General features: G+C 39.5%; 2 protein-coding genes across 4 annotated transcripts in view; one reads left to right on the top strand and one right to left on the bottom strand.

The window, feature by feature from the left end:
- Positions 1 to 2,972: 2,972 nt before the first annotated feature.
- Positions 2,973 to 18,046, bottom strand: mettl4 (methyltransferase 4, N6-adenosine). The gene is made up of 8 exons (XM_005922499.3): positions 17,652 to 18,046; positions 14,870 to 14,935; positions 13,283 to 13,643; positions 12,926 to 12,995; positions 11,946 to 12,120; positions 11,734 to 11,840; positions 10,683 to 10,774; positions 2,973 to 4,551 (listed from the first exon to the last, which is right to left on the bottom strand). Exons 1-8 carry the CDS (start codon positions 17,880 to 17,882, stop codon positions 4,334 to 4,336), a joined length of 1,320 nt encoding a protein of 439 aa, XP_005922561.1. The 5' UTR covers positions 17,883 to 18,046; the 3' UTR covers positions 2,973 to 4,333.
- A 3-nt stretch (positions 18,047 to 18,049) lies between these two features.
- The window catches only part of LOC102305765 (structural maintenance of chromosomes flexible hinge domain-containing protein 1), a 31,294-nt gene continuing 29,854 nt past the window's right edge, over positions 18,050 to 19,489 (top strand). For 2 of the 3 annotated variants that reach the window (XM_042220992.1, XM_014333634.2), the window contains exon 1: positions 18,050 to 18,431. In XM_042220992.1, coding sequence (XP_042076926.1) covers positions 18,267 to 18,431 — 165 coding nt within the window. In that variant the 5' untranslated portion in view covers positions 18,050 to 18,266. The remainder of the gene's footprint in view (positions 18,432 to 19,489) is intronic. The other variant, XM_014333635.2, reaches the window with a different exon arrangement.

The following is a 19,489-nucleotide window of genomic DNA, read 5'->3' as shown; positions in this document are numbered from 1 at the left end:
CCAAAATTGTTATTTGCATCAGGCTGTAAATATGTTTTTTAATGATTCAAAGTTAGGCATTTAAACATGGGGATCTATAGGGACTGTTTTGCTATTTGAAATCAGTCCCCAGTGGTTATTAAAGGAACTGTAGTTTTAGCACCTCTGCCTTGATATGTGTTTTAAGGAGTATTCTAAGGATCGGGATGCATATCAAACACTGATGCCAAATCAGATCAATAATTAGTCTGTGGAAGTCAGGAAGTGGAAAGGAATTTAACTAATGAGTCACCAGTTTATCGACAGTCTTAATATTTTTTTCCTAATTAAACCAGAGTGTAAATTATAGCAAAGAAACACAGTAATAGATTATTTTGGACCATAACAAATCAAAACCAGTACATGTCATTTAAAGGTAAAGTTTAATTTTAAAGGTCATCCATACTAATGCAGTATTGTCTCAATAGTGCTTTAGTAGAAAAAGAAAAAAATCATAATTAACAGAAAACCAAACATTTTAATTCTCCTATTCTGATACAAAGGTACTTGAGCAGTAGCTGTTGTTGTTACTAGCCGAACCAATACATGATTCAATACTACTGTCATTACTATTACTACTACTACTACTGTATCTATAAGTACTGTTTAGTACATTATTACACAAATTCCCACAAAGCAACAATGGCGAGCGGCGAGGTCATAGTCAATTTGCTGTAAAGCTCCAGTGTGTTATCCTCAGACTTCACTTTTCAAATGGGCTACCAATACAGCAAAACATATCAGCAGACTGGGGTTGCTTTTGAGGATTTGAAACAAAAACTTTTTTTTCTTTTTCTTTTTTCCCTTGGCTTTAATAGAGGAACAGGAGAAGCTGGAGGAAGAAGGGGTGACAAGGTCTTTGTTCTGGTGCTTCATCTTGAGTTTGACAGGACACGCTCATTTCACCGGCGCCTGTAAGAAAGATGATGACTGTGGTGACTTCATTCAGCAGCACATGGCAGGCTTTTAGAGACCGACTGCATCCAGGATGACAGCTTCTATTCAAAAAGCAAGTAATGAGAGAAGGTAAAGGGAGGAAACAACAGATGTCTTAGACAGTGACAGTGTGATACAGTAAAGGTACACTTCAGTCAGCTTCATTTATCATCTGTTCATCTATATTTTCTTTTGCTTTACGTCTTTGCACTTTCCTTCAGTGGTTATAAGTAAAAAGAACACCAAAGACCACTTAAACCCTTTACAAATAAAGTAAAATGTGTGTGAGTCTTGATCAGACTGAAGGATGATGCGTCACACACTCTTTGTGTTTGTGACATGCCTGATTGTGAGAGCTGATGGCAGGTTTCATCTATGTTGGCTGTTTAAAATAAAGAGAAATCCTTGAGACCTGAATTACACTATTGAGTAGCTCTTCACCTTCAACCTCACAAAACTCATTTATGTTAATGTTTCACTTTACTTTAGTTTAAGGAGTAATCCTTGTATTACATAGATATATCCATAACTTTTATAAAACCTCATTTCTCAAGAAGAGCTGATGTACAAGTGCAACACCTTGTTGAGTTAAAATATGACATTTAAATGCTTTATGCAGGTTATGCAATAACCTCTTTCCCATTACCATTTAAAAAAAAAACTATCTCAATAAACTTTAATGCAGATATCTAGTGGTCAGTTGTAGCTCATAAAGTTTGGATACTATCGGGAGCACGTTCAGGAGAAAGGCGAAAGTCACCCAGCCTGCAGTACAGAAGGACAGATGAATGATGTGGTTCAATGTTCTACTCATTAAAATACTTTTGACCTTTAAAGGCAGCTTGTGTAGGGGAGAGCTGTGTGCCATGATTTATGAATTCTGAACACATTTTAATGACCATTAAATCCCTGTGATTTTTACTTTGCACAATAATCTGCTAACACAACAAAAAAACACTTTTCAGCTTGTCTTTTCATTTTGAAACTGGGGGTTTTGGAGCGCTTGAATGTAACTGTAGCTATCTCTAAAGTGCTTTGTGTTATAGGCTTGACAAAAATGTGATGTGGTAGTCAACACAAAAAGGCTCAGACATTTTTCATAGTGTGCTTTCTAAAAAAATGCATTTATTTATCACAGTTCATGGACTACATACTAAACTTTAGGGATAGAAACACAGTATCGATCCTGTTGCACTAACATCGATCGGATACCAATATCAAAGTTGGTATTGAAACGATCGATATTTGGATCGATCCGCCAACCTCTACTGTCAACAGGTCAGCAAACAGTGTTAAGAAAAAAGAAAACAGTATGTCAGCATGTTCTCAATTCAACTTTTAAAAAATGCTTAGTTTAAGACACACAAAGGTAGTAACAGAAAATTTACATCTTTCAACAGTGGCAGGAGTTATGAGTCATATTAATATGGACCTTCTGGTTACATGTGCAACATGTTTAATGTTAAACAGCTTTACTTATTTTGAGTAACACCTTAAAACAGTCCCAAAAACTGTAGTTCCTCCAATGACCACAAGAGACTGGCTCTAAAACACACAGAGTTTAAAAGATGGCTGCAGCCACGCTTTGATTTGTAAAGTCCCGTCATTGAGCTTTGAGCTGTGGGATTTTCATGTTGCCATCTTAGGGATTTGAAACCAGGTATGACAAGTGAGCGGTTAATCTGACTGTGAAACTGCATGGTCATTGGTAAACAAGTTATTATCTAATGAGCAGATCTGGGATAATCTTCCTTTGTCATGCTTAAAATGACCAAAATGTGCAAAACGTTTAAGTTAATTGGTCAATATTTTTTGACTAAGACCTGAAAGGAGTGACTGAACTTATAAAGTCATGAGCAAAGAGGGAAACAGGGCTGTTTTTTACATAGATTTCTATAGGACCAGAGCAGGGTGTCGAACTCCAGACCTCGAGGGCCAGTGTCCTGCAGGATTTAGATCTCACTCTGGGTCAACAAACCTGAATCAAATGATTAGTTCATTACCAGGCTTCTGGAGAACTTCGAGACATGTTAAGGAGGTCATTTAGCCATTTAAATCAGCTGTGTTGGAGCAAGGATGCATCTAACCTGTAGGACACTGGCCCTCGAGGCCTGGCGTTCCCCCAGGGTGGATGTGAAAACAATGCAGGTTCAAAGCATTTCGATGCTGACATCACTTTTCAGATCTGAAAGCTAATTCTATGTTTTCTATCTGTTCATGCACCAAAAGTAAGTCAGTTCCCATATAATCCCACGTTGTACAAAACCTTAAATGCCCAACTTTACCAGGTAAATAGGCACTTTAACAACGTAATATAAAAACTGGCTTTGGTCTCTATAGTTAATGGCTACCATACTTGGCAATACTCAACATGTACCTGCACCATCGATTCATCCCATCTTCAAAATCAGCACTTCACCCTCTTATTCAAATATGCAAATATCCGAACATGCTCACTTCTATTACTCACTTCAATCTATTAAAATGTTAAGATCCACAAAACAGGACTTCACAAACAAATGGATGATGCCACTGTGACATACAGTGTAAGGAATACACTAATGTGGCCGTGTGTGTTATAGACTCAAAGGTAGAGAACTTGACAAGGTGATGTATACGTAATCCTGCAGAAGACACGGTCTGGCTTCATTAGTTGTGATGTGCACGCTGCTGCAGTGGCCATAACTCATCCTGATCTGTCTCAAAGGCAGCGGCGTTCATCCAAATGCAGACACCAACAAACTCATTAGAGAGTCAACAGGAAAAGGCAGGTTAGCTGGTTAGAAGTGTGACATGGGACGAGTTCATCTTTCATTGAAAAATGAGGAAGGATTCAGCGACAAATGATCCAATGATAGAACTGGGTGCCCTTGACAGGGCAAAAGGCAGAGTGAAGGAGACATCAGTGGCTTGTTCGTGTGAAAAACTTTAAAGGATAAGCAACCCAGCATGCATTCACTATGAAAGTGTTTCTTCTTTGAAATTCAGCTCAAAACAGCATAAAATAAGTAAAAATAGAAATACTTTGATCATCCTTAAGACGCACAATGTGCCAAACATTACTAAAAAGGCAAATAAAAAAAACAAAAGTGTTGTTTATCTGATTGCAGCGTGGGAAGCTGGGTTCAAAACAGCTGCACTGAAAAGCACTTTCATCTCTCCAGCTGCCTCATCAGACTTGTGTTTCGCTACCTTAAAAATGCACACAGACCAAAAAAAAGAAATCAAAGGTCCCACATGCATGACGAGCACAGATCAAAAGAAACTGGTAGAGAAAGATTTTGGCGCTGAATCACTGTTAAATACAAACTAAATTACTGAGCTAACAGGTGTCAGAGGTCAGTCACAGGCTCACAGTGGAGGGACACCGGTCAGGAGGTCAGGTTTTCCCAGGTGAATCGAACCCTTGTGCTTGTTTTTCTTTGGCTGTGCAGTCATCCTCAGCTTCTGCTTTTTCATCTACAGGTGTCAAATTGAAATAGCTAACGTGCTGGAATTTGAGCACTTCATTGCCCCAGCTGGTCCATCCTGGTTGAAGACTTCTTGCAAACAGCTCCAAGCACTTGGCGTCAGCTCCAATGTATGGCTTCAGTACCTCTGTGAAGGGAAAGCAATGAGGGAGAGTTATTATTGCATATTATAAGGCTTTCAGTGTCTGCCCTGTTATTTACAGTCCTCACTGTGCAAACTGGAAAATACTCCTTTCATATTTCACCTGGAGATCTAACAAACCTGAAGTTTCACACCTATGATGTGAAACCTAAACTAAACAATCTCACCTACCAAAATTACAAAAGACAACACACAACTTTAATGTCAGCTGAAATACGTCAAAACACACTCACACGGCAACTTCTACCACTTACAAACAATAGGGTAGTGTTGTATTTGCAGAGAGGCTACAGCCTCCCAAACAGAGCTTTCTCAAAGGTGAACTCTGACCTACGAATGCGTAAAGCCAGTCTGAGATCGTAGTAGGAAATGCATGTTTGAAAGCATCCATTGTATGGGACTGAGGAGAAGTGAGGGGAAAGTGGAGATGTGGCGATACCGCTTTATCCCTCAACATGAAATACTGTGCGTAAGTGTTGAGCCATCCCTCATTTCTTTAGATTTTTCTAGGAAAACGGGAAAAAAGTATATAAAGTAAAACAGTGTACAATTTGAACCAGTTTAAAAGTCTTGAACACAGCCTGACCTCTGTCAGATAAACTTTCTTGTAATTTGTAGCTAGTCTTCAAGAATAATTCTCCAGGTTTCTTTGAAGGACACTCAAATCTCTTCTTTGGATCTTGGCTGCCTTTTGTTCCATTCAAAATCCAACATTACTTTTCTTTGTTCATAGTTCCATCAATTTTGACAAGATCAGCAACACCACTGTTTGAAACGCAGCTCTCTCCTGATCTCCTCCTTACAATGACTTAATCCAAATATTTCAAATGCGGATTCGTCGCTGAAACCTGTTGCCACTGAATTTCATCCCAGCTCTTGCGTAATTATCTTTACAGGTTTTCTTATATACCTCTCTTACAACAAGCCAGTATGTCAGCACACACATACATGTAGCAAGACACTTAGTACTTAAAATGAAAGCTTCAGTGGCTCTTGAGTTCCCTATATTTAAAATATAAAAGGATGTGACAAGCTGTAAACCTTGTGTCTTTGCCTCTCTACATGGTGGCTGTGGTGAAGTGGATTTGAACCTAGCTCCTCCAGTCAAATGTCCTAACACAAGCTACAGAACCCACATGACTTCCTATGGATCCATCAGTGTGCAGATGTGAGCCATTGACAAAAGTAAGAGGGAGGTTTGGGTGTCTCCACTTAGAATGCTGCTGTTTCCATGACGCAACTCAAGATAAACAGTGATGGATGGATGGAGGACAATTTTTTCTAGCCACGTGAATATTTCCATCCATTTTCACTCTGGTGTGCTTTGTAATATATAAATAAAGTTGTGAAAATATGTACATAATCATTTTAATATTGACATTTCTTTTATACCCCAAACTGTTTTTTACCTCAACTAAATGAAACTGTGAGTAAAAGTAAGTCCAAACAATGCATCTCAAACAGCTGACTTATACCACCACCACTCTTTCTTATGAAGACTCTCGGTGCTGTTTTAAAGAGTAAATAGTTTAACCACTGAACAATGAGGCATTCTTCTCAGTAAGCCCACTGGCTGGTATTAGACAGAACCTACTAGAGACATCTATAGGGCCTATAAGAGATGTTCAGCTGGGTAACAACTTCTAAATTGAGTGCATTTAATAGGATATTTCAAAAGAAGTTCATTTTTTCTAATGTTTTGCACTTAATTTACACGTATATGTCACTGTTACATTAATGTAAACTAGTGCTTTTCTGTGTGATTGAAAAATCAAAACTTTGCCTGTTTCCCTGTAATAGGCAGAGGACAGAGCTGGCAGTTTCCCAGCTCCTTCACGCCATAGCACTGATTTTTCTGTGTGGAGACTGCCAGTGACCTTGGCTCTATAAGGAATGATATTCCAGGAGAGGCACACCTGACAGATACGTATCACTTCCTCTGCCCCTTTGTTACTCTGTCTGCTCTTGTGCATTCTCAAACCACCCTGACACTTGTCTCAGCCAACACTCACGGAGTTAATGAGCTCAAAAGCCAGATCCCCAAACCGATCCTGCCGAATGTGCTGTCCCGCATTTTTTTCTTCCTATGCACGTCAGAGAGAGAGACAGTCACAGTGAGGAAAGGCCAAACATGCAGCTCTGCAAGTAATTCAGCTCCTATCGGTGACTCAGCTCTCAAAGTTGAATACAGAATAAAAGGTCTAATTATCCTACCTTTAAAATGGGACAGTGTATCAAACTTCTGCCAAGAATAACCCGAGGCAAAGGAAGGTGTTATTTCACTACTCTCCTGACACTTTCGCTGTTAGATATTCTTCCTTGCAGACTTCCCAAATCCTCATCAGGATTAACCAAGCAAAACCAAACTGATTCTTCTTCATTAGCTCCCTTACATTGTAACAACTAATGTCCTTGGTCTCCATTATGATTCCTCAATATGCTGTTCAGCCACACTGTGTTTATATTCTACTTATTTATGAATAAAATATCATCAACATAATCATGGAATTGACTACTATTAAGATATTAATTTCAGATATTAATTTGTGGCATCCCACTGGGTTTGGCTTTGGAACCATGTTGATTTTTATTCATATATTGATACATAATTGCAAGAAAATACATAATAACATAAAAAATGTTACTAACAGACATTTTTTCCATTTGTTTTTACTACACCCAATTAAATAACTAGTGTCTTAACACAAAGTGCTATAAGTTAGCCTATTTTTATGTCCGTTACCAACAAGAAGCTGTTCCCTATTGTTACATTGTTTTTAAAGAAGATAAGAATTGAATCCAAACCCTTCATTTCAAGCATGTTTTTAACAAGTTTCATTTATGTGTCATCTGTGTTGCAGACGATGTAGCCAAGCATACACTGACCAGACACCTTGCTACTACAATGGAGCCCTTTTTACTTCAGCGCTGCCTGAATTCTTTGTGGCACAGATTCAACAAGAAGTTGAAAACATCCCTGAGATTTTGTTCCATATTGACATGACAACATCACACAGCAGCTGCACAATTTGTTGGCCTGATGTGAATCTCCTGTTCCACCTCATCCCAAAGTTGCTCTGTTGGATTGATATCTGAGAATGTGGAGGCCTTTTACTTACAGTGAACTCAGTGTCGTGTTCAATTTGAGATGATTTGAGCTTTGTGATATGGCACAATATCCTGCTGGAAGCAGCAATCAGGGGATGGGTAATCTCTGGTCATAAAGGGACGGACACGGTCAGCAAAAACACAGCAGTAGGCAGCAGTAGGCCCCTTAATACCAATGCACAGTTGCTATTAAGGGGCCTAAAATGTGCCAGGAAAATATTCTCCATACATTTACAGCACCACCATGACCTGTAATGTTCATATAAGGCAGGATGGATCCATGCCATCGTATTGTTTAAGCTAAATTCTGACCCTACCGTGTGAATGTTGCAGCAAAAGTCAAAAGTCATCAAACCAAGCAACGTTTTTCCAATCTTCTATTTTCTGATTTTGATGAGCCCGTGTGAACTGTAGCCTCAGTTTCCTGTTCTTAGATGACAGCAGTGACACTCCTCTGACCTCTGGTATCAACAAGGCATTTTCACCCAGAGAGCTGCCACTCATTGGATATGTTCTGTTTTTCGTACCATTCTCTTTAAAACCTAGAGATGGTTGTGTGGGAAAATCCCAGTAAATCAGCAGTTTCTGAAATACTCAGACCAACATCAATCCCACGATCAAAGTCACTTTAAATGATTTTTCTTCTCTATTCTGATGCTCAGTTTGAACTTCAGCAGGTCGTCTTGACCATGTCTACATGCTTAAAATACATTGAGTTGTTACTATATGACCTGTTGATTTGATATTTGCATTAACACGTAGTTAGCTGAAAATGGCACATGCGCAGTAAGGTGATTCCACTAGTAATATTAGAGCCCAAAATTTAGTATGATCCATAAAGAGTAATACGTTAAACACAATAGCTTTCATATCTGTCACTCCCTGGTTGTGACAGTTGGTGACAAGCAGGTGAAGAGTCGTTTATTTCCCCTTAAGTAAAAAGCAAAAGAAGAGCAAATATTTGACTCCAAATTAAAGACCAGCGCTCCCCTGTATCTCCTGGTTGTAATCTCCTGATATTTAAGGTGCGTTTGCAAACATGTTTGCTTTACCAGCTGTATGAAGTTGCCATCTGCCATAACCAAATGAAAAAAAGCACATTTTATTAACATGCAAGCTCATCCATGTAAATATTCTGTACTGAAAAACAGAGACAGCATCATGTTTACGTGATGTACTTCAGTGTCACAGCCTCGCAGAGCTAAAAAACTATGCAAAATGTCACACAGATCGCTCTCAGTGAGCCACACCCCAATTTAAAGCAATTTGATAACACAACTGGTAGTGTGCCTTTTCTTGAATATTAGGCACAGCTACTAAGGTGCCAATTAAAATCCCAAATTGGGAAGGGATTCTCATAAGTTTTGAAATTGCAGGGGGGCCTAATTAATAAAAAACACATGTCTTGTCTTTCAGAGAAGCTCGAACCATTTTTTTTCTGCAGTGTGACCATCTGGCAAAGACGTTTTGTACCCATAGCGGAGTAATGGTGTCCCTTATCTCTCCATAGCAACCAAGTATGTCAGTGATATGAGCCCCATCTGAGTCGGGGAACAGAAGTGGGTCAGACTTTCTCAACACGCTATCAAGGCTGCTCACATGCTGACATGCTACATGAAAGAAAAAGTACAGCAGAATTACCGGGGTGACATTTTGAACTGAAAAAAAAGAGGAAGCTCAGGTTGGTTAATACCAAAGGTGTTGAGATTTCTAGCAGTTGCATAATCTATTGTAGGTGTGAAGAAAAGGAAAAACTCATCCCTTAAGCCTCTAGGTGTTAACTTATCATCTCAAATGGCTAAATGAAAAGAAATTATCTGCTTTGGTTGGCATCTCCGCAAGAGTTGGCAAAACCTTTCCCAAGATTTCACTACACATTGCACCGTCACATCTGAGACACACCCACATCCAACGGCGCTTTCACACCTCGTGTAGAATAACAGAGCGTGCATAGTAGCTAGAGTTGTAACACAGCGTAGATGCTGCTCATTCTGGTCATTTAGTAGTACTACTTTGTATGCAATGCAGTAGAAAAAAATGCAACACATTTTCTATATGCGGTCAACATTTTTTTAAAGTATAACTAGATCTATGATTGGTGTTTTTCCAAGTTCATATATTCCAAGTTATAAAAATCCTCCACAGCAGCAAATAACAAACAAACCAATTCTGATTAAACCTGCTGAGAGGCTTTGCCACAAACACAGAATCACACATGTAGACAGAACACAAATTGTATCCTAATCTGCTTAATCTCTATGGCATCACAGATTCGCAAAAGCAATCATTATGATTTAAATCTTTATTTTCACAATACTGAACTAGTGCCATGAGACAGAGGCGTTTCTGTGCTGCTGAGAGGGCGCCAGCAAACACTGGCCGTGTTTTGCTCTCCATACTGCACAATAATAAATCGCGTTCCCCTGAGAGAGAGTGAGATGACGTCAAGCCTCTCTTTTTCATAGTCTCTGCATATTCATTGTCAAGGTCTTACATTGATTCTAAGAAGCAGAGTGGATGCTGGAATCAAGGTTTAACCCAATCAGTGCAAACAGGACAAAACTGAAATGTGAGCAGTAGAAGTGCCCGCTCTGACGAGCCAGTCCTGTCAGAGGTTGATGATTTAATGAATTTAAGTGTAGTTATGAGCTGAAGCAGTATTTTCTCCTCCAATCTGCAGACATTTTGAAAAGACCAAAGTTTTTTCGCAGTGGTGTAAAAGTAAAGTGATGAATCTGTAGTTAATTCTCTTCCTTTACAAAAAAAACCACATTGTGGGTGTTTTAAATTCAAGAGCTGCAATTACTGCTATTAACATCAGGAATATACTGAAGAATATACTGACGAAGCGACGTATACACACAAACACACACACACACACACACACACACACCTGTGATAGCAGAATTCAGAGCTTATCACTCAAGTTGTGTATCAAGGTAACAATCATTGATGTGACACTATTGCCCTCTGGTGGCAAAGACACTACACTGTACTTGAATATTCACCTGACAGCGAAGGCTTCTGAGAGTGCAGAGCTGATGGGACACTGACAATCAAACGCTGATCCTCCACAGGCACCTCTGATGTCTCTGAGGGGCTGAAAGAGGGTACACAAGTCTGTCAGCATAAATATGATTTGGAAAGCTGAAGAAATAAAGGAGGCCATCTATGCGAACAACCGTCACTGAACAGAGGTGGTGGCTTACGACACCACCTATCATCTCCTCCCAGGCATTTCAACCCCCACTCACACCTTGCCTCAGGTGACCTAGATAGTTCACCTGATCGTGGTGTGGGACAATGTCTTACAGAGGTTTCACACCTTTTAAATTCCAGAGCTGCTGTTGCCATGAATAATATCAAGATGTTACATTTGATACATGCAAACCTGAAGAAGTGATATACTTAGACATTGCTTTAACACCTGTGATAGCTTACCATATAACTTCAGGGATAAATCCTCCTGCTATCAGCCACCTACAGTGCAGCATGATGGTGGAGAGGAACAATGTCTTACAGAGGTTTCACACCTTAGTCTCGATGGCGGTAATGACCACGCCTTTTTTCACACTTTGGTTCATGCAACACCTTTAGTGTGTCAGCGACCCTCAGAACCACGTCCAAGGGGACAAACTCCACTAAGGGTGAAATACCTTGGACTCTCCATCAGTTTGGAGCTGAAAAAAAACTCTTGGATGAGAAGCAAAATGTGTTCAAGGGTCTAAAAAAGTAATTCTGCCCTCCTTCAAACACTCAAGACTAAAATGACCCGAATGACTGAGAAACTATGATTTATATATCCAGTCCTGCAAAAGTCTTGAGTCAGTCCTCATTTCTCCATATTATGGTCTGATGAAATGAAGAAGAAGTTGCCTGAGGAGCTATTCCTGAGGACTAGAACTGACAAGAAAGCTTATCTAAGAGCTTATCTTTTCAAGCTCGTTAGAATTGTACAAACTCAGTTTTTGCCTCATACACTCTATTTTGCTTTATGTTTTCACACATTTTTGCACGGTACAATATGGAATTTAAAGATGAAACTCAAACATTTCACACCTCTCTGAGATATCAGCAGAGCAACGGTATCGGCCCAGGACCAAGACTTCATACGGTTTCTTGTGTGGTGAGTCTAGCGGAAACACAAATTGCCCAAATGTGGTGACCTGAGGAGAAATAGCATCGTCTTAAAAACACTTGGATTGACATTAGCAGGTAATGCTTCCAGTTCTTAAACAATTAATCGGTTGAAAGTTCTGTTTTATCTGTACCTTGACCCAGAACCATTCGGCCACAACTTCTACGCCCCAATGTGGATACAGCTCATCACGGACAAAACGCAGGTGGCTTGGCCGGTTTGTCACCCAGGTCACCACTAAACAGTTTGGAGATGCCAGCAGGGGAATAGGGAGCCGCTTTAGCTGGGATGAGGGCAACGAGCCGTATCTTCAGTGAGAAAATTGATATAGTCAGTGTAAATTTCTCAACTGTGGGATAATAAAGGTTTATTCTATTCTATTCTAAATACAACCACCATGCCCATTACTTTTCTTTATTTTCTAGCCATTTTCGCTTCTTCAACCAGTTTTTGTCTGGTGCTACCATCAGGCTGAAATCTGAAGATTCAGAGTGATTAACCTTTACAAGTTTAATGAGTTATGTGAACTTTTCAGGTCATGTTTTTTGCAAATTTAGTGAGAAAGCTTCACATCTGTTGTATGCACAAACAGTTTTGGTTCACAGATGATACATTTTTCTGACTCTAGTGATTGAATGACTTCTTCTTTATAATCACTGTGAGTAATTTTGATAGAAATGTATAAAAAGGATTAGCTGTATTGTCAGGACACTTGTTATGCATTAGGCATCTCATGTTGCCGTGATTATTAATTCTTATAATGCTGATATTTCCTTACGTTATGGCTTTAGGCAGCTTTTTTCTTAGAGGACACTGAATGCTTTGAGCTCTTGAGGCCTCAAAATCCTTTACATAAAACAGACTGGGATGAAAATATCTCTTTGATTAATATCCATGGTAACACCATAATATTTTACAGTACGGGGACATGTGCAAACATAACTATAAACCACTGGACTTTATCAGTTTCTTTTCTTAGAAGCTCTCTTATTTGTACTTCCTATTCACCCTGCTTTATATGCTCTTGTAACATGTAAATTTCATACCCAGAAATCTATAAAGTTTTATCCTCTTTTGCTTCACTCCTCCAAAAATACTTGAATACTGAATTACCTGCGACTTCTTTTCACAGACTTGTTTTCCCATGGTGGATCCATAACGATTAGGTCGAACCTTGTTCCGTCTGTGTGAGAAACAAGCAAAGAATGTCAGGCTGTGAAACAACAAACAAGATCTCTCTCTTGAGACGATGAGAAATTACACTGAGCCATACCACAGTTATTTACAACACTTAAGTTCAGGGAAGAGTCCCCGTGTTTTTGCCTCACACAAAGATAAACTTTTGCCTTTCAAATAATGGTATCACAAGCACACATAATTGTAAGGCTTTAAAAAAAACTTTTTAATAACCTTTGTTTCAGTTAACATTTCTTTCTAGTTCACATGCACTGCTCCCAGTGTTTTACTCACAGTGGACTAATGGTTGTATCCTCGTGAAATCAGACAGCAGGAAAGCCGTGTGGGGGGGTATTACATACTCCTCTCCCATCACCGTAACCACGGTAGCCCAGTCCGCCTTGTTCTCTGTCACCTGAGAGAACAAGTCGACATGAGACATACAGCCATCCTCGCCAACAAGTAACTGAGCGCCCCGTTCCTGCTCCTCATCCTCCACCAGAGGGAGATCTTTAGCCATTTCACAAAGAGCAGCGAGGTTGCACTCCTGTGAAGGAAGAGGCTCTTTGTCCACGTTTGTCTGTCCATTCAGATAGCCGAGCGGTTGTGCAGAATCCACCAAGTACTTGGTTCCCTCCAGAATAACAGACTTTATCTGCGTCATGGCACATAACAGAGATTATTTAGTCTGAATACTAAACCAGCTTCTTACCTCTAATATTTTAAACTTGGATGAATGCACAATAACTTGAAACAAAGCTCCACTGATTGAAAGTGTTGGAGATAAAAGTCAATGCAGCAGTTGTAGAGATGTTGTCTTTTAATTATTTTATAATTCCTCAAAAATGGACATCTTACAAAAGTGCATACTTCTTAATCTTTCAATTTAGTTGTTCTCAGTCCCATCACCACAGATGGATCAAATGAAGCACCTTTAGTCTGCCTTTAAAAACATTTGTAAAAGGAGGGGTCGTCCTAAAGAGCTCCCTGAATTTGGGCGTGCTGATGTAATTGGATGTAACTGTTGCAATAGGTCAGCTTGTGAAATGTCTTTCCTCCTAGATATTCCACAATCGATTATAGGTGGAAGCAAAGTGGAAGCTTTTAGCAATCACAGCAACTCAGCCACAGAGTGGAAGACCACATAAAGTTACATAGTGAGGTTGCGTAGTGCTGAGGATCATAGTGCATAAAAGTTGCCAACACTCTGCGGACTGAATAACTGCAAGTTCAAAACCTCCTCTGGCATTAACATCAGCACGAAATATGTGGACAAAGAGCTTCAACACTTTGTCCATGTAGTGCTCTTCAGCCCATATCTGTGCATTGAAATTCTCTAATATGACTTTTAACTAAAATGACTTATTTTAAAATTAAAACTATAATACAAGTATAAATAACGTTTACTTTATCACAAAGTGACATTGTGATGTCATGTTTTGAGTTATAAATCATAACACATTACAATAAAAAGGTCTGTTTCATTGTTATGTTTGTTATGGATGGTGTATTATTGTGTAGATAAAAAACAAATAACACTAAGCCATATATAAATCAGATATTTAAAAGAAGCATTAATGAATAAATTAACAACAATCATACTGCTAATAATCGACTTATATGAATAAAAGTGTGATCTATTACATTGGCTCAAACAGGACGATTCTGTGGATAACTGTATCAGTCAGTTTGACACGTAAGTTTACACTTTGACCACTTTTTCCATAGACTTCTTGTGACTCTGATTATCCCCAATCATTTTTTCTCTTTGTGATGCTTTAACTTCAGTGGGGCAATACAGTCCCTGCAAGAACAAATCTATTGACAGATGACAGATTATATCTTATTTGTAGTTCAGGCTCAGAATAAGTATCAGCCTACCTTCTCGTGAAAGACCAGTGAATCAATTTCCCCTTGGTTGAGTTCATGGTGTTTTCGTTTCCTTTTCTGTAAGTCAAATTGATGAAGTGATAAAGAGTAAGTACAACAAAGAGCAAAATGATCATGGTATTGTTCTTTACAGCTCCAACCAAGCAAGCAGTAGCACCACTGTAATCCACTGTGTCAAACTCTAAAGTAAATTTTACTGATCTGGCATTAAACTGAGCTGACAGAGTTAAGTTTTACATGTCTGTCATTTTAATATTTAAACAAATATCAGTGGTGCTGAAATAAGCAGAATAACTTTGTGCAAGTCTGTTTGCAGATTTTATGTGAGTTAAAATATATCCAATCAGTCTGGATTCTTCATTATTGTAAGTCACCATAAAAGTAGCAGGTATAAGATGCTACTTTTTAAATGTATTTTTCTGCTTCAGTGTCAGGATCCTTGGTTTACTTGCTTGCTCACTGTTGCATGTCACTGGACTGCTTGATAAGAACAAGGTGAAAATGCATTAATGTATTAGCAACTCCTGAGCTATCCCTGCAGCAGATGATCCTGCCAGGTGAATGTCAACATGCTACAGGTGCTGTAGGCGAACTGTTTGACAGCTGAGTATCTTTTTGGTCTTAAAAGTGCTTATCGTCAAGTGCTTTTTGGTATTGCAGGTATGGCTTGTGCTTATGTGTTGAATTACATTGCATCGGGCTTCTTGGAGCCCCTGGTAGAGGTGACTGTCATGTTGTTACAGACTATTTGTACAACCTGTATAACCATAGTAAGAGCTTTGTTTGCATTGCCAGTAGCAATTCAGATATGAGTCAGTAATTCTATTCATAACTTTTATGGACAGAATTTCAATCAGTTTGGTGACCTCAGGAACACCTTTCTACTTTCTTTAGATTTGTTTCCTCCTTCTTCAACATGCAATGATGTTCCTGTAGGCTGAAAAGTCCTCTCTGCATGCTCTCAATAGGCAAATAGCTATACAAACAGACACAACTGAGGTAGCATCAAGTGAGCATTAAATGAAAAAAGGGGGAATTCAATTTCTGGGTTAGGGAGGAATTGCTGCCCCAAGTGAAGGAGTTTAAGTATCTTGGGGAGCAGAAGATAGACAAGACATCACGAACTACAGGAGACCATACCTGCAACTGAGAAAAAGACCTGGATGACAAGCTTTGTACTGCAGATTTCAGGGATACATTCATACCCCGCACCCTAAAATACCCCCATCACGACTCTACTATGCCCACCTGAAGATGTGAGCCAGGTCTTCAAGAGACAGAAAACCTGGAAAGCACCAGACACAGAAAGTTTGCATGTGGTTGTTCTAGTTTTGGAGATTCTGTAGCTTGCATCAGGCCCTCCTGTGGGCGCACCTCCTTTAGGATCCGATGAAGATTGTAGTGAAAATGTCTTGATGCATTCTCAATCATCCAGGTAAGTAAATCTCCAAAAGTTGATTCTGTTGATCTGGATGTAGCATTTTCAGTGGGAGAAACGTTTCGTCACTCATCCAAGTGACTTCTTCAGTCTCAGCTGACTGCAGGTTTCCCCAATCGTATAAACAGTACATTTGCATAATGACTGAAACCAGCCCACCGAAGGAACAATGGCCTGGAAGGTGAGTTCCTTAATCTTAATTATGCAAATTCTGATGACCATTGATCAACAACCACTGATCAGTCAGCTGAGACTGAAGAAGTCACCTGGATGAGTGATGAAACATTTCTCCCACTAAAAACGCTACGTTCAGATGAACAGAATCAACTTTTGGAAATTGGAGTGAAAATAAGAGCCAGCTGATCACCACAGGTTTAAGGGGGACATAGGGGATTATGTCTCCCCTGCTAATATGCTAATATCACATTACTGTGTTTCATTAGCCTATCAAACCACATTAGAATACATTGTTATATTTTATCTCCATGTGGTCTGTCTTGAGGCTATGTGACAGAGTGCAACTGGACTCCATAAGTATTAAAAACCAGGCGTGTCCCAACAGATGGCAAAAACAAGACATATCTGAATGTGTCTGAAAAGGTGGTCTTAAAAGCCGTTAGAAAAGCAAAACAAGTAGTGGGCCCTGAAAATGGCAAAAACAAGAATATGTGTCCTGTCTATATGTGTGTGTGCGTTAACTGACTTCTTCAAAACTTCTAAATCGTACAATGGGGCCCATTCATTCCCTTTTCTATGTGCTGTGGTGGAAGTGCAGATATAGTAGTCAGAAGATGACATAATGCAGTCGGGGTTACGCATGGGTAACTGAACTTTCACATCCATCAGTCTTGGTTGTTGTTGGTTTTGGCACAAAGTGGGACTCTTACTACCGCAAAAACCAGAAGTCCCTGACAATTATAACAAGTAAATATTATTTATTACTTATTTAGTAATATATATAACAGTAAAGTGTAAAGTAAAGTAAAGTGTAAAGTGTCACTAACCTTTTAGTAAAACAACAACCACAACAACAATAAATAAATAAATAAATAAATAACATTAAAATTTAAATATTTATGCTTTCCCTCATGCCTTATGCACTATATCAACAGATATTTCATGTTTCATTAAAAGGTGTATACTCCTCGTCGTTATAAAGGCAATTCTATCTTGTTACGTCATAAAAATGTGCAAAACTGCCTTCTAGAAATATATATGAACGATTTATTCCCCCCAAACACATACATATTCTAGAAATTTTGATTTGATTCATGTGGGAATATGAAAAAAACTTGCACTTTCATGCATCACTTGAGAAAATGCAGCAGCATTTACCTTTGAGGGTTTGCATGTTTTTTTCAGGACCTCCGTGTTCCCTGTATCCACATCTGCTCTGTTATTCTCGTTATAGTAGCTCTTAAAAACCTGGAAGCACTGCCTTTTGAAACTACACTTCAGAGCTGACTTCTGATTCTCTCTCCATCGTATGCACGGCGAATATCCCCGATCGATAAGCGAGCATGAATCCAAAACCCAGCCGAGGCTTCCGTGGAGCACCACGGACATAATTAAAGGGGGTGTTGTTTGAAACCAGACGGGATTTAAGCTCGTGCTTGAGAGCAACCGGACACGTAAGCGCAAACGAGCCTATTTCTTTGAAAATAAAACCGAAACTTGCGCGGCAAAACTCAGTCATTAACCAACGTAGATCATCGCGGAAGTAGATGACGCAAGTTTTCTGTCCCATATGACGATCCGTAGAAACACCAGCGCTTTACGGATGAAATCGCTACACGAAGGGCAGAGCAGAGGAGTGAGAGGAACGAGTCCCGCGGAAACTACACATACTTTTAATACCAGACCAGACAACGCGGATGTGAGTCTCTCACTCCAGTCTGGACGAGGACGACCGTTCATTTCAGAGTAACGTGAAAAGGCGAAGCGGCGACGATGCTGACTTCTGCCTCCCAGCGTCGGTCTGCAGCAGCTTCCTTGCAGCAGGGAGAGAAGAAAATCCGTGTTTACGACCTCCGCTTAGAAACGGAGGCGAAAACCTGCAAGCTGTTTGAAATTGCTGGTTGGGACTTCAACGACTTTCTCCAAGCTCTGCACAAGGTAATGTTGCTACTTTGATTTGAGGTCAAGCTATAAGGGCGAGGTCAGAAAGTTCTTAAATACATTTTCATGGCACTTAGAGCCCAAATGATTGGTTGGCCTACTGCCAGTGTATCAGCCAGCACCATCTTATCATAGGTGTATGCATATGAAGGAATTAATGTCGGTAAAAAGATGGATTTGGAAACATTGTCACCGGTTTGTCCATCATAAAGACGAGACCGTTATAATTTAGCTGTAAAAAGATCCTCTCCTGTGGAATTCATTGCTGAAACAAAGCGTGTAAACACATACAACATACCTGTAGAGCGTGTAAACAGCCACAAAATGACCCGATTTATGATGCTTTAGAACTGGAGTGCAAGTGTCCTGCAAGGTAGTTCTGTTATTCTGTCCGCAGAATTAAGACTGCAGGCTAGAATAATAGAAACTCTTCTCTGTGTAATGTTGTGCAGAAGCAGAACTGTTCTTTGTAGATGATATTAGTTTCAGATTTTAGGAGGTAGCCAAAGAACATCTGTTATTGGTGCAGTGGTTCATATTCTGTATGTAGAAAACCGAAATAGAAACTGATTTTGGTACCTGCCACAGGGGGTTTGGCCTTCCTCCAAAGGGACATGAGGACTCTGATTTTCAAAGACTTTTAACTAGATCCCCACTGATATTTCACACTGATACCAATACTGGTGATCTAAAAACCTGATATTCCAGTGTGTCAGTGTGTATTCTGCTGTTTTGTTTTGTTTTCCAAATAAACGAAAGGGAAGCTAAAGTGCCCTCTGGTGGAAAGCAAATTACGCAATGTAAACATGATTGAACTTGATTGAAGGGTGCTTCTTTACTTTTTAATTTTCATTATCAGCTGTCAATTTTAAACCAGGAAAAACTATGAAAATTATATACCGTAAGTAAGAGTTATGTTCATAGGAGCCCTTTGTTTCAGTAACAAACACATTTGCAACATGTTTGCAAACTTATTTGGATGTTAGTATTACTGGCAGACACTACTGAGAGTGCTGTAAGTAGGGATGGGTATCGTTTAGGTTTTATCCGATACC

This window comes from Haplochromis burtoni, unplaced genomic scaffold (assembly GCF_018398535.1).
Source record: "Haplochromis burtoni strain Fernald_Lab_line unplaced genomic scaffold, NCSU_Asbu1 Contig_58, whole genome shotgun sequence".
Classification (NCBI taxonomy): domain Eukaryota; kingdom Metazoa; phylum Chordata; class Actinopteri; order Cichliformes; family Cichlidae; genus Haplochromis; species Haplochromis burtoni.
The sequence above is the reverse complement of the archived record's forward strand: the minus strand, read 5'-3'. Positions and strand labels throughout refer to the sequence as shown.